This window comes from Natator depressus, chromosome 3, assembly GCF_965152275.1.
Source record: "Natator depressus isolate rNatDep1 chromosome 3, rNatDep2.hap1, whole genome shotgun sequence".
NCBI classification, from domain to species: domain Eukaryota; kingdom Metazoa; phylum Chordata; order Testudines; family Cheloniidae; genus Natator; species Natator depressus.
Window position 1 is genome coordinate 46,571,411 of NC_134236.1, and position 15,209 is coordinate 46,586,619.

Consider the following 15,209-nt stretch of genomic DNA (forward strand, 5'->3'; position numbering starts at 1 on the left):
TCTTCAGACTGAACCAGTGTGCAAGCCACGGGGCACCTCGATGTTCCTCAGGAAAACTCTGAAGGTTTAGCTGTTCAGGGAGTGTAGACCTCTTAACTTTCCTTCAGAGTTGTTTTCTTAATTCCAGATTTCCCAACTACAAATACAGCCACATCTGCTCAACTTATCTTCTGTTATGCACCTGTCAGCTGAAGTAAGCTTTTTTCCCAGTTTTTATCTAAGCCAGTGGTTCCCAAACTTGTTCCGCCGCTTGTGCAGGGAAAGCCCCTGGCGCGCTGGGCCGGTTTGTTTACCTGCTGCGTCCACAGGTTCGGCCGATCGCGGCTCCCACTGGCCACAGTTCGGTGCTCGAGGCCAATGGGAGCTTCTGGAAGTGGCAGCCAGTACATCCCTCGGCCCACGCCGCTTCCAGCGGCTCCCATTGGCCTGGAGCAGTGAACCGCAGCCACTGGGAACCACAATCGGCCGAACCTGCGGACGCGGCAGGTAAACAAACCGGCCCGCCCGCCAGGGGCTTTCCCTGCACAAGCGGCAGAACAAGTTTGGGAACCACTGGTCTAAGCCATTTCTGAGGCCTCAATTCAGTGTCTCACCTTTAGCAGGAGATAGTCCCATTAACCAATAGTCAATGAGATTATATGTTTAAGAGTATCTTGTTGAATTAGATCTTCATCTGCTCATCTTTACTGTGTGTGAAAAATACAGCAGGTATTTTGGCATCCCCAGGAGGAGTGAGTGTTCCATCCATTTCACTATGTGCCTGCCTGCCTTAATGGAGTTGAGAGTAAGTTACCTTTGAAAACTGTTTTCCCATGAATTGTTGGACTAGTCTTAAACCATATTTGCAAATAACAAGGTGCTTGTTTGCCTGGGGATCTAGTCTTCTTGGAGACCACATAAAACTTTACTGACTTTAATGGGAGTTGTTATAGTTTATTGATGGAAGGCTATGAGCAGTCATTGGCAAATACCATTCGTTAGTTCTCATATCTTGAGGGTTTTTTAACCTTTTTTCCTCCTTTCTGGTGGGCAAAGAATTCTTTCCCAGTTATATACAAAGGAAGATACAGAGAATAAACTGGGAGAGTATTCAAGGCTTATGAGTTCTTCAGTTAACATGAAGAGATATTTTCTAATGGAAACTTTTGAAAGCCCTCCATTTTTAAATTATTTAAAAAAAAAAAAAAAAAAAAAAACCCACAGGCGAGGAGTAAATTTCACAAGAATAAAACTTCAGTTTCCAGTTGCTAAGCAGCTCTCAGGTCAGATGTGCAAAGACTTCATTTTTCATGTGAAATGCAAAGTGTTTTTAAACAAATATCTTGTCAGTTCTATTAACAAAAATTATACATCATATGGCTTTGCTGAGCTAATCAAAACACACAGCTGCATTACTATTGTCCTAAGGATGGATTGTTTAGTGAGCCAAATGGTATAATTAGCAATAATGGAATAGAAATGAGGAAAGAACAATGTAGGTTGCATCGAAGGGATAATATACTGTGAGATCTGTTAGACTTGTAGTAATCTCTCAAGTGAAGTTGTGAAAGCCCCACTGCTTGAATACATTTTAAATTGGAGTGGTCAAAGCACTCAAGTATATTCTATAGGGAACAGTTATCCACTGCAGATATCTGAACAAAACAACCTTGTCTCTTTTCAGTCTACAGCTTCTGTGATGCTCCGTGATTCACATTATTACCAAAATACTATTTCTGTAAAATAAATGGGTAGTGATACTTCCTGATACTCATTTCACACCTTAGGTATTATCACTTTCCTTCTATCCTATCTCAACATGATATCTCTTACTGTTTTCTGTTACTGGCTTGATTTTATAGAAGTGTGGAAACAGGATTAATCAGATATCTCCAGGTTAAATGTGATCTGGAGCTGGAGAACGTGCATGTTTTTACTGTCCGTCCTTGCTTTTTTCAAAAATTCTTTAATAGCAGAATCCAAGTTGTCATGCTGCTGCTACTATTTCAAACAGTGCTCCCTTGGCAGTGGCGGTATAAGCAGCAGGGATGCGGTGTTGAGCAAAGTGAAAACAAAATTATAGAGAAAATGGGATGAGGAAGGGCCAGGAACAGAAGTTACAAAGATGTGTGCACACACAGAGAGGGGGACTGCACCATTAAAGTATAACCACATCATTTTAGTTAGGAACAGAATTTGGTTACTTGTATGAGGAAAGACCTTTGATTGCTCTTAATCAGCCCCTTCTGGCAAACTGAAAAATTGGATGGTTTCAGAGTAGCAGCCATGTTAGTCTGTATTCGCAAAAAGAAAAGGAGTACTTGTGGCAGCTCGCTTCATCGGATGCATCCGATGAAGTGAGCTGTAGCTCACGAAAGCTTATGCTCAAATAAATTGGTTAGTCTCTAAGGTGCCACAAGTACTCCTTTTCTTTTTGAAAAATTGGAGTTGATGGGCTATCAGAATAACATCTCAGACAGTGGGATGGTTGCGGTTATACAGTGTGTTTGAAAGAGGGAGAATTAGTATTTAGGGAGGAGAAACAATGTAAGCATATTGGAATCACCAATTACACTTTGACAGTGGGGCCAAGAATAGCGTCCTGACTAATCACACATAATTTGAATAGATTTCTATGTCACTGATATTGAGGGGTAATGGAACTCAATATTTAGTGGACAAAAAATTGGTTTCACACAGGGAGTAAGATGTTGGGTGAATATTAAACTTGTTTGAATTTACCTGTGTTTATGTTTTGCCTTCTGAGTTGGTTCCAGGAAACAACCTTTATGTTCTAACACTTCTTCACAATTTCAACTCACTTTATACCCCTGTGAGACAGAAAGAAGCTATAGAAGGGACATTTTTCACACTCCCCACTCGTAGAATTTAAATGGTGTTCATTACTACTTACAGAGGTTCCCAAACCTTTCCACAGTGAACCATATATTTAATACAGAGATTGTTTTGTGGACCAGCCTCCCTTTCCATTAACAATCACATAATATCTCTATTGCAACTACAGCAGTTGTTTAGGTAAAAATACATTAAATATATTCTATCTTCTTAATACAGTTTAGGAAATGGATATCAGTAGGTGAAACCAGCAACATGTAGCCGGACCGCTCTACACAGACCATAGTTTGGAAACCACTGAACAGTCATCTTTTGAAAATGGCTTTTCCTTTGTATATTTTCAGTATTTAAGTCCAGCTAATTTTATCCTTCCAATGTGTGTTTGTGCTCTTTCCTAGGGCTTGCAGTATTAAAACATGTGCTGACGCCACGTGTAAAGGCAACTCATGTTGCCATTGACTCAATGAAGAATTACTTAGATGCAGTTTATGATGTTACAGTAGCATATGAAGGTACTGTGGACCACAAAGGGCAAAGAAAAGTGGCACCATCCATGACTGGTGAGTTGACATTATTTATTAATTCATACATGCACTTATAAAAATACAGGGCCAGATCCATCGCACAGCTCAGTTTGCGCTGCTCAGATGGTTAGCAGCAGCAGTATAGCTTGGTGAATCCAACCCACTGAGGACTTTGCATTGGGGATCCATGGATGATGAACATATATAGTGACTCCTACACAATTTGGTAGGAGGTTCCCAAACTGTAGGCTCCTATACCAGGTCACCGCTTCTGGCTCTCAATTCAGGGAGTATTCCCATGGCCAAGTCCTACCAAATGATTAAGATGAACTCTTGTGGCCATTGGCAGCCAGGTGACATTAACTTTTAGGCTTGTGCTGACTCCAGGTTTGGGAGACTATAACAGTTGCTTAATGCCTTCCTCTCTGGCCCCCCTATTTTTGTCATGCTTTTGGATTTCTGTGGAACACCTTAGAATATAACTGCTAAAATTTACATGGGAAAGTATACACTTAATAATATTATTTGAAAAATTAAAATACAATTATTACAGTTTAATGTAATCTAAAATCTTATAGAAAATACAGCATTTTGTCTCCTAGGCCCAACCAAGTCATATGGACACATGTCCAATAAAACTTTAAACAGTGTCAATTTTAAATCAACATCTTTTATTGCACTGTAGCTTTTCCAGAGTTTTTTTTTTAATATAACCTTCTGCTCTCATAAAGTTCAATTGCTTTCAATTATCATGTGCTATTAGGATGAATTAATGGAGATTTCTAACTTAACTAAGTAGTAGTAGTTCCTTTAACTCTCTTAAAACAGGAGACAGAATTTTTTTTTTTTTACTGTAACAAAGTAACTCAAGTTTGCTTGCAACCGTATTGACATGCCAGATGTTTTCCTTTTGCCAGCTTCAATTGGTGAATTATCATCACTTCTAGGCATCACTATCTGGATGCATTAAGTTTCCTCTGTCAGTAATGAAGGCCAAAATGTTTATTGTCAAACCTGATCTTTAACTGTAATTTGTCTTTTCAGTACATTACAAATCTGACTTTGCATATTAGCTGACCAGGCCTTTTTGACTTCAGAGTCTGCTTTGGTGCAGAATTGTTTTTTTTAAGTCGGGGCAAGACTAAAAAGGATTGCATGAGCATTCTTACTCTATTCTATAAATATAAATATAAAGTATGCAGCTGAGCTTTGGGTTACTCTTCTGTGCTAGTATGAAGGAGGAGCCTGGATCTTTATCTAACCAATATAACCATTGTTTTGTTACAGTTTAATGGTGGGTTTCTTGTACAAATCTTAAGTGTGACCCACACATTTTTTTCAAAATAATTATTCAACATATTCCTTCATTGCAAAAATTATGTATATAAAAATCTGTCTTTTCAGAGACCTTCAGGTCCCCTTACAGATAGACATTCCTTATTCTTCTTCCATCTAAGAATAACTCTTAGATGGTAGACAGAAATGTAGTTCAGCTGTTCCCAAATCCAAATTATTTTTTGTTCAATTATAAAATATTTTCAAGAACATGTGAAACTTTTTGCTATGACTTGCATTTTTTTCCCTATTTAATGTTCCAAACTCCAAAAGCATTTTGTCTCCTAGGCCCAGCCTAGTCATATGAACACATGTCCAATAAAACTTTAAACAGTGTCAATTTTTAATCAACATATTTTATTGCACTATAGCTTTTCCAGAATTTTTTAATATAACTTTCTGCTCTCAAAGTTCAATTGACTTCCCCATTACTGTTATAATAGAAGTTTGTTTATTAAATATATTTGTCTAGTTATTTTAGGTAAGGATTCCATACATTATTACTTTTCATCTTAAAGTTCTCTTCAAACTTTTTTGGCAGCTCCCTTGTACTGAGTATTGCCAAGATGCACTTTTGTAAAACCTGATTTAGTTTGTAATTCTGCAAGCCTGATGAACATCTGTAGTGAACATTTTGAGAACACTATTTTCCATTCAGTTCTTCAATATTAACATTTAGCTTTCTCTTTTTTAAAAAAAAAAATCTTTTTGAACTTTTATCTTGTCTTAAGTGTTATGATCAACGAATATATTCTGTTTGTAAAGTGCTGCGTAAGTTTATGATGATAAATAAATGTGTAAAAAAATTTGAGATGTATCCTTCAGCCAACTAATTGTGAAGGTTGAGATGATTACGGCCTCACACTTGTCTGTACTTTCAGCAACAGAAAAAATAACACATGTGATGAACATTCAGCTAAATAGTTATTTTATTCATAACCAAGTAGCCATATGAAACATCTATCCAAAACATACCAGATTCTTGTAATAGTCACATAATCTACGTAATTTATTATTGGACATATAAAAGCTAGGGCTGTTAAGTGATTAAAAAAATGATGATTAATCATGCAATTAAAAAAATTAATCATGATTAATTGCTTTGTTAATAATAGAAAACCATTTATTTAAATATTTTTGGATGTTTTCTACATTTTCAAATATATTGATTTTAATTACAACACAATACAGTGTACAGTGCTCATATTATATATTTTTATTACAAATATTTGTGCTGTAAAAAACAAAAGAAATAGTATTTTTCAATTCATCTCATACAAGTACTGTAATGCAATCTCTTTATCATGAAAGTTGAACTTACAAATGTGGAATTATGTACCAAAAAAAACTGCATTCAAAAACAAAACAATGTAAAACTTTAAAGCCTACAAGTCCACTCAGTCCTACTTCTTGTTCAGCTAGTCATTCATACAAACAAGTTTGTTTACATTTGCAGGAGATAATGCTGTCCACTTCTTGTTTACAATGTCACCTGAAAGCGAGGACAGACGTTTGCATATTACTGTTGTAGCCGGAGTTGCAAGATTTTTACGTGCCAGATGTGCTAAAGATTCATATATCCTTTCATCTTCAACCATCATTCCAGAAGACATGCGTCCATGCTGATGACAGGTTCTGCTCGATAATGATCCAAAGCAGTGCAGACCAACGCATGTTCACTTTCATCATCTGAGTCACATGCCACCAGCAGAAGGTTGATTTTCTTTTTTGATGGTTTCGGGTTCTGTAGTTTCCACACCTGGGTGTTGCTCTTTTAAGACTTCTGAAAGCATGCTCCACACCTCGTCCCTCTCAGATTTTGTAAGGCACTTCAGATTCTTAAACCTTGGAATGAGTGCTGTAGCTATCTTTAGAAATCTCAGACTGGTACTTTCTTTGCATTTTGTCAAATCTGCTGTGAAAGTGTTCTTAAAACGAACATGTGCTGGGTCACCGTCCGAGGCTGCTATAATATGAAATACTTGTCAGAATGCAGGTAAAACAGAGCAGGAGACGTACTATTCTTCCCCTAGGAGTTCAGTAAAAATGTAAGTATATTATTTTTTTAACAAGCGTCATGATCATGAAGGCATTTCCTCTGGAATGGTGGCCAAAGCGTAAAGGGGCATACGAATGTTTAGCCTATCTGGCAAGTAAATACCTTGCAATGCCAGCTGCAAAAGTGCCATGCAAACCTCTGTTCTCACTTGCAGGTGACATTGTAAATAAGAAGCCGGCAGCATTATCTCCCGCAAATGTAAACAAACTTGTTTGTCTTAGCGATTGGCTGAACAAGAGGTAGGACTGAGTGGACTTGTAGGCTCTAAAATTTTACATTGCTTTGTTTTTCAGTGCAGTTGTGTAACAAAAAAAAATCTACATTTGTAAGTTGCACTATCACGATAGAGACATTGCATTATAGTAGTTGTATGAAGTGAATTGAAAAATACTATTTTTTATCTTTTTTATAGTGCAAATATTTGTAATCAAAATAATATTTTGAAGTGAACAATGTATACTTTATTCTGTGTTGTAATTAAAATCAATATATTTGAAAATATAGAAAAATAGCCAAAGATCGTTAATAAATTTCAATTTGTATTCTATTAACAGTGCGATTAATTGCGATTAATTTTTTTAATTGTGATTTATTTTTTTGAGTTAATCACGTGAGTTAACTGCGATTAATCAACAGCCCTAGTAAGGATATATGAAAAATTACTAATATGGTCATATTTGTCATTCTCTTGAACCCTCAAGCCACAAAATAGAAGAACAGTATATGTTCTAAAATGTCAAGATCATTCTACCATTTGCCAGGCAATAGCCGAAGAACTGTTTTGTTCAAGAATTAATATAACATGGTTTGAGGGCACTGGGAATCAATACAGAAAAATTCCTAAAATTAGTACTATAGAACATCCAGTATATGATATGTAGATATTCATGTCAGAATTAAAAGGGGAAAAAAATGTAACTCACATCAAAAACAAAATGGCAGCACAATCATGTTAACTTCCAAAAGAAGATAAAGTTGACATTCCTTTTTCAATTTAGTAGCTTTGATTGGAATTTATTGCATGGAAAACAAACTTTTGGTAAGCACAACTCTAATTGAAGGCAATAGATTTATTATGTTAAAGCATTATTTCCCATGTGAATGAAATTTGACTTCCATAAAGTTAAAACATATTTCTCAAGAAATCCAACATGCTTTCATAACTGTAAAACAAAATTCTTCACAAAAGCCCCTGTCATTCTCAGAACCCATATGTGTCTAGGGACTTGGTTAATTCTTTGCTCACAATTTTTGTTCAGTGGTAGTCATGAGTAAGGCTACATTTTAGTCACGGGTATTTTTAGTACAAGTCATGGACAGGTCACAGGCAGTAAACAAAAATTCATGGCCCGTGACCTGTCCATGACTTGTACTAAAAATACCCGTGACTAAATCTTGAGGGGATGTATCGCCAGTGGGGGGCGGCCCAGGGATCACTGCGGGTGCAGGGGGTGGCCCGGGACCCCACTGGTGCTGGGGAGGTGATTGGCAAGGCTGACAGGCTTCCTACCTGGCTCCTCGCACCACCCTGCAAGCAGCGACATATCCCTCCCTCAGCTTCTAGCTCTGTGTGCTGCCCCCACCTCAAGCATCGGCTCTGCAGTTCCCATTGGCTGGGAACCGCAGCCAATGGGAGCTGCGGGGGCGGTGCCTGCAGGCAGAGGCAGCGCACGGAGCTAGAAGCTGAGAAGGAGGGACATGTCGTCACTTCCGAGGAGCCTCCCACGGTAAGTGCCACCCAGAGCCTGCACCCCTCCCACTCCCCAGCCCTGATTCTCCTTCCACACGCACCCAAACTGCTGCTGCTGCTTGGTGGGGGAAGGGACACAGTGGTCCAAGACTGACCCAGCAAAGGCTGGTGCGGCTGGCCCAGGGGCTGCCTGAGCTCCTCAGGCAGCCCTTGGGCCAGCTGCTGCAGAAGTCACGGAGGTCTCGGAAAGTCACGGAATCTGTGATCTCCGTGACAAACTCGCAGCCTTAATCATGAGAGAGAAGGTAAAGTGGGCACTACGTACTCTATGGTTAAAATACAGTGCCTCTCCAGACAAGCAAGATGTTGTCAATGTAAATGACTAAAGAAACAGAACCTAAGAACTGTATTAGATCAGACCAATGGTCCATCTAGCCCAGTATCGTGTCTCTGACAGTGGCCTGTGACAGATGCTTCAGAGGGAATTGACAAAACATTTGACAGAATTTACTGTCAATTCTGAAAAGTCCTTGTGGCACCTTAGAGACTAACAAATTTATTTGGGCATAAGCTTTCGTGGGCTAAAGCCCACTTCCTCAGATGCATGGAGTGAAAAATATAGTAAGCAGTATACATATACAGCACATGAAAAGATGGGAGTTGCTTTACCAAGTGAGGAGGGGGAGGTCAGTGCTAACGAAGCCAATTCAGTTAAGGTGGAAGTGGCCTATTCTAAACAGTTGACAAGAAGGGGTGAATATCAAGAGAGGGAAAATTACTTTTGTAGTGCTAATAAGGCCATTGCAATCAAGGTGGATGTCGGCCATTTCCAACAGTTGACAAGAAGGTGTGAGTATTAGCAGAGGGAAAATTACTTTTTGTAATCAATTCTAAGTCAGCCTCTCTCATCCAGTCTCAGTTTCTGGCAGTTGGAGGTTTAGGGACACCTGGAGCATGGGGTTGCGTCCCTAATAGCTGTTGATGTACCTATCCTCCATGAACTTACCTAATTCTTTTTTTAACCGTTATACTTTTGGCCTTCACAACATCCCATAGCAACAAGTTCCACTGGTTACAATGCATTGTATGGAGAAGTACAGTAACTCCTCACATAAAGTCATCCCGGTTAATGTTTTGTTGGTACGTTGCTGATCAATTAGAGAACATGCTCGTTTAAAGTTGCACAGTGCTCCCTTATAATGTTGTTTGGCAGCCGCCTGCTTTGTCCACTGCTTGCAGAAAGAGCAGCCCATTGGAGCTAGCTGGTGGGGGCTTGGAAGCAGGGTGGACCAGCAGCCCCCCTATCAGCTGCCCGCTCCCCTAAGTTCCCTGTGCGGCAGCTGCAGGCTATTAACTGCCAGGCAGTTCAGCTGTCCCTCCCTCCACTGCCGCATGCCTTATCTCCCCGGGGAGTGGGGTGGGGGACAACACGACAGGGCTCAAGATGGAGGGAGCTTGCTGGCAGCAGCTGCTGTCTCAATTTGCTAATCTACTTTAAAAGGCAATGTACTTAGAGTGGGGTCAGCGTACTTAAAGGGATAAGTGCGTCTCTCACACACACGGTGTGTATCTCTGCCATGCTGTCTCCCCTCCCTCCATTCGTGCTGCCTTGTAGAGTGTGAGGCTACATTAACAACAATGTGTTTACCCTTGTGGGCTCAGCCAAGTGCTAGATCATCATTTAGCAGTAAGGCATTCCCTGGGAAATATCCCACCCTCTTCCACCCTCTGAGTTCGCCACCTCAACCAAGCTTCACGATCGTCATTACTGTGTACAGTATTAAATTGTTTGTTTAAAACTTATACTGTGTGTGTGTTTGTCTGTCTTTTGTCTGGTGGAAAAAATTTCCCTGGAACCTAACCCCCCCATACTTAATTTAATTCTTACCAGGAAATCGGATTCGCTTAACATAGTTTTGCTGAAAGTAGCATTTTTCAGGAACATAACTACAACATTAAGCGAGGAGTTACTGTATTTCTTTTTATTTGTTTTAAACTTGCTACCTATTAATTTAATCAGGTGATCCCTCGTTCTTATGTTCTCTAAAGCAGTAAATAACATATCCCTATTTACTTTCTCCACACCATTCATGGATTTATAGACCTCTATCATATCCCCTTCTTAGTTGTCTCTTTTTGAAGCTGAACAGTCCCAGTCTTTTTCATCTCTCCTTGTATGGCAGTGTTCCATGTCCCTAATCATTATTGTTGCCTTCTCTGCATCTTTTCCACTTCTAATATATCTTTCTTGAGATGAGGCAAACAGAACTGCACCCAGTATTCAAGGTGTGGGTGTACCATGGATTTATGTAGTGACATTATGATATTTTTCTGTTATATTATCCATTTCTTTTCTAATGGTTCCTAACATTGTTAGCTTTTTTTGACTGCCACTGCACATCGTTAGATGTTTTCAGGGAACTATCCATGATGACTGCAAGATCTCTTTCTTGAGTGCTAATACCTAATTTAGACCGCAAGATTTTGTATTTATAGTTGGAAGGTTTTTTATTCCAATATGCATTACTTTGCACTTTTCAACATAGAATTTCATTTGCTATTTTGTCACTCAGTCACCTAGTTTAAATGAGATTCCTTTGTGGTTCTTCACTGTCCACTTTGGACTTAACTGCCTTGAGTAATTTTGTTTCATCTGCACATTTTTCCACCTCACTGTTCACCCACTTTTCCAGATAATTTATGAACATGTTGAACAGCACAAGGTCCAGTACAGATCCTTGGTGAACCCTGTGTTGTGTCTCTTTTCACTGTGAAAACTAACCATTTGTTCCTACCCTTTGTTTCCTATCTATTAACCAGTTACTGATCCAGGGGAGGATCTTCCCACTTATCTCATGACAGCTTAGTTTACTTAAGAGCTTTAGGTGTGGGATCTTGTTGCAGGCTTTCTGAAATCCAAGTACACTATAGTCACTGAATCACTTGTGTCCCCATGCTTTTTGACTCCCTCAGAGAATTCTAATTGATTGGTGAGGCATGATTTTCCTTTTCAATAGTTGTGTTGACTCTTCCCCAACCTATCTTTTTCATCTATGTGTCTAATAATTCTGTTCTTTACTTTCAACTAATTTGCTTGGTACTGAATTTAGACTTGCCAGGATTGCCTCTGGAGCTTTTTTTAAAAATCAAAATTATATTTGCTACTGTCCAGTCAACTGTTTCAGAGGCTGACTTAAGCAATAGGTTACATACCACAATTAGTAGTTCTGCGGGAAGCGGCGCGGGCTGGGCCACCACTTCCCTCAGTTCCCATTGGCCAGGAACGGCGAACCGCGGTCACTGGGAGCTGCGAGCGGCCGTACCTGCAGACACTCAGGTAAACAAAGCGTCTCACAGCCCGCCAGGTGCTTACCCTGAACAAGCCGCAAACCAAGTTTGGGAACCCCTGGTCTACTGGCACCACTGATCATTTGACAGACTTTCTGCTTCAGATGTACTTTAAAAAAATTGCTGTTCGTGTCTTTTGTTAGTAGTCTTTCAAATTCTTTTTTGGCCTGCTTTATACTTCTACATTTGACTTGCCAGATTTTGTTCCTTTCTATTTTCCTCACTACGATTTGATATCCAATTTTTAAAGTATGCCTTTTTGCCTCTTATCACCTCTTTTACTCTCTTGTTTAGCCATGGTAGGATTTTTTGGTCCTCTTATTATTTTTTGTTTTATTTGGGATATACATTTAATTTGAGTCTCTATTATGGTGTTTTTTAAATAGTTTCTATGCAGCTTACAGGCATTTTGCTCTTGTGACTGGTCCTTTTAATTTCCATTTAACTAGCTTCCTCATTTTTGTGTAGTTTTCCTTTTTGAAATTAAATGCTACTGTGATGGGTTTCTTCAGTATTCCCCACCCCCAAAGGATGTTACATTATGGTCGCTATTGGCAAGCGGTTCAGCTATAGTCATCTCTTAGGACCCCATCCTGTATACCACTTAAGACTAAATCAAGAATTCCTTTCCCCTTCAGGGTCTCAGGAATAGCTGCTTTGAGAAGCAGTCAGATGGTGTCTAGAAATGTTATCTGTCTTGAGGTGAGGGGTACCGACTACGGGGATAGTTGAAAGCCCCATTATTATTGGGTTTTCTTTTTTGTAGCCTCTCTAATCTCCCTGAGCATTTCACAGTCAATGGCCTCATACTGGTCAGGTGGTCAATAGTATATTCTTACTGCTATATTCTTATTTTTCAGCCAAGAAATTTCTATCCATAAGGGTTCCATCGTATATTTGATTCATTTAAGATTTTTACTATATTTGACTATGCTTTCTTTAACTTAGTATTACTCCCAGCTACTCTGTCATTCCTGTGTATTTTGTATTCTGCTATTACTATGTTCCGTTGATGACCATTGGTCCACCAAGTTTCTGTGATGACTATTATATCAGTATCCTCATTTAATACCATACACTCAAGTTCATCCATCTTAGAATTTAGACTTCTAGCATTTGTATACAAGCACTTATAAAATTTGTCTATATTTAGTTATCTGCCTTCATGTGATGTAATGGAATGGGACTCTTTTTCATTTGAGTATTTTTCTTCATTTCCTGCTTGTACTTTATCAACTTCTGTCCTCACTCTATTATCCTAGGAAAGAGGAATCTCCTTTAATAAATCCTTCCCTATGGGATGTTTCTGTCCAAACCATGTGCTCCTCCACCCCAATCAGCTTTCCCTCAGACCTTAGTTTAAAAATTGTGCCAAGAATACCTGTCCTCCATTCCTCACCCCAGTCTGAGCAATATCTCAGCAGTCTCCAAGCATGCCTGTTCGTAACTCCCCATCCAGAGGGGCAGAGCATCCCCAGATCCTGGCGCGCACACATTGGAGTAGACATCCCTAGAAGGGCAGTTATCAAAGAGCACTTCGGAGGGAAGGATGGTGAGGAGAAGGGCTCAGCCCATCTCTCCCCCCCGCCCCCCCGAAAGGCAAGTCCTCTCCAGGACCTGGCTTACATGAAGGGGGACATGGAGGAGAGTCAGGTACCCATAAATGGTTAACCACCTCCCCACCCACCCCGATCCTGGCACACATACAGGAGCACAGGGAATGGGGCTCAAAGAGAGGCAAGATCCTCATATCTCAGCAGGGAGAGGGGCTGTGACCCTCCTAGATGGTCCTGGCACACACACAAAAGTAGTGAGTGGGGCTCAGACCCGCCCAGATCCTGCCCCACACTCAGAAGGCAAGAATGTAGGTGTGAGGCAGCCCTGCCCCTATTCTCCCCCGCCACTCCCTTCCCTGTGTCCCTTACCTCTTCCACCTCCCTCCCATTGAGCTAGGCTCAAACCACCTGACCCATTTCCTCCCACTCTCCCATCCATAAAATGCCCCTCCCCTTCCAGCAAACATTTGTATGTCTAATTATTTTTGCAAAAATACTTTGATTACACCCCACACCACCCCCATCTGAGACAGATTTTTAGCAATATGCCTTGTGTTTGAGGTGGGACTCAAACTGACGCTCATTGGATGTGCCAGTTTCAGAAGGAGTACTGCTTATCTTGAGCCATCTAGTTGATGTGAAACTTTCAGCACTAAATCCTGTTGGCTCCTCTGTCTGTGAATGCTCAGTGTAATCTGTTTGGTGCAATGCCAAACATTGCGAAGGTTGAAGTGCCTAATTAAAGAACTAAACTCTTTGGCTAATAATATTTTCCAGGCTAATGAATAGCATGCACTCTATTAGAGTCGCTCACAAGCACTTGAGACCCTCGTGTGATCATCTCAGCCCTCGTTTGATCTGTATCTGCACAAAAATTAGCTGCTAGAATGTGTCAGCTTTAAGAAAAGCTGTTTGATTCCAAGGCTATGTCTTGAGAACTCCTTGTTTAAATAGCCCCAAATTTGGATCACTGACCAAACCCCATGCCCCCATGAGGCACACAAAATTTAAAGGCAATCTGAGTAACCACACAGATTTTAGAGTATTTAGAAGAGTCGAGCTTTAAACATAAAGCTGGTTTTAATCTGAGGCCTTGTCTACCCTACGAAATTAGGTCGATTTTATAAAAGTCAATTTTTAGAAACCAATTTTATACAGTCAATTGCGTATCTCCACACTAAGCACATTAAGTCGGCGGAGTGTGTCCTCACTACCGTGGCTAGCGTCAACTTACAGAGCGGTTCACGGTGGGTGGCTATCCCACAGTTCCCGCAGTCGCCACTGCCCATTGGAATTCTGGGTTAAGCTCCCAATGCCTGATGGGGCAAAAACATTGTTGCGGGTGGTTTTGGGTACATGTCATCAGGCCTCCCTCTCTCCATGAAAGCAATGGCAGACAATTGTCTTGCACCTTTTTTCCTGGGTTACCCATGCAGATGCCATACCACGGCAAGCATGGAGCCTGCTCAGCTCACCGTACGTCTCCTGGGTGCTGCTGGCAGATGCAGTACTGCATTGCTACACAGCAGCAGCTCCTTGCCTTCGCGGCAGAGAGTGCAGTAGGACTGATAGCCGTCGTACGTCTCCTGGGTGCTCCTGGCAGACCTCGGTGAAGTTGATCAGGGGCACTTGGACAGACATGGCTATCCTCCTCTTAAAGCACCGAATGGGAGCCAGAGACTCCAGGTCATTCTCTTCTTTAAGTTTCGTCTCATGGAGTTTCTGTCCTGCCTGGAATATCATGCGAGCTGGAGGCTTCTGCCTCAGGCTGCTCTCCCAGCTGGCAGCACCGCGCGGTCACACCTACCCCTGGCTCCCATGGCTCATGAAGCCTGGACAGTAATAAGGAGCAGTTCAACTAT

General features: G+C 40.6%; 1 protein-coding gene across 2 annotated transcripts in view; it reads left to right on the plus strand.

The window, feature by feature from the left end:
- AGPAT5 (1-acylglycerol-3-phosphate O-acyltransferase 5) overlaps window positions 1–15,209 on the plus strand; it is a 126,424-nt gene that overhangs the window by 87,314 nt on the left and 23,901 nt on the right. The window contains exons 6-7 of one of the 2 annotated variants that reach the window (XM_074946831.1): window positions 3,234–3,395; window positions 6,151–6,401. In XM_074946831.1, the coding sequence (XP_074802932.1) occupies window positions 3,234–3,395; window positions 6,151–6,320 (332 nt within the window). In that variant the 3' untranslated portion in view covers window positions 6,321–6,401. Of the gene's footprint in view, window positions 1–3,233; window positions 3,396–6,150; window positions 6,402–15,209 lie in introns of those variants that run through there. The other variant, XM_074946830.1, reaches the window with a different exon arrangement.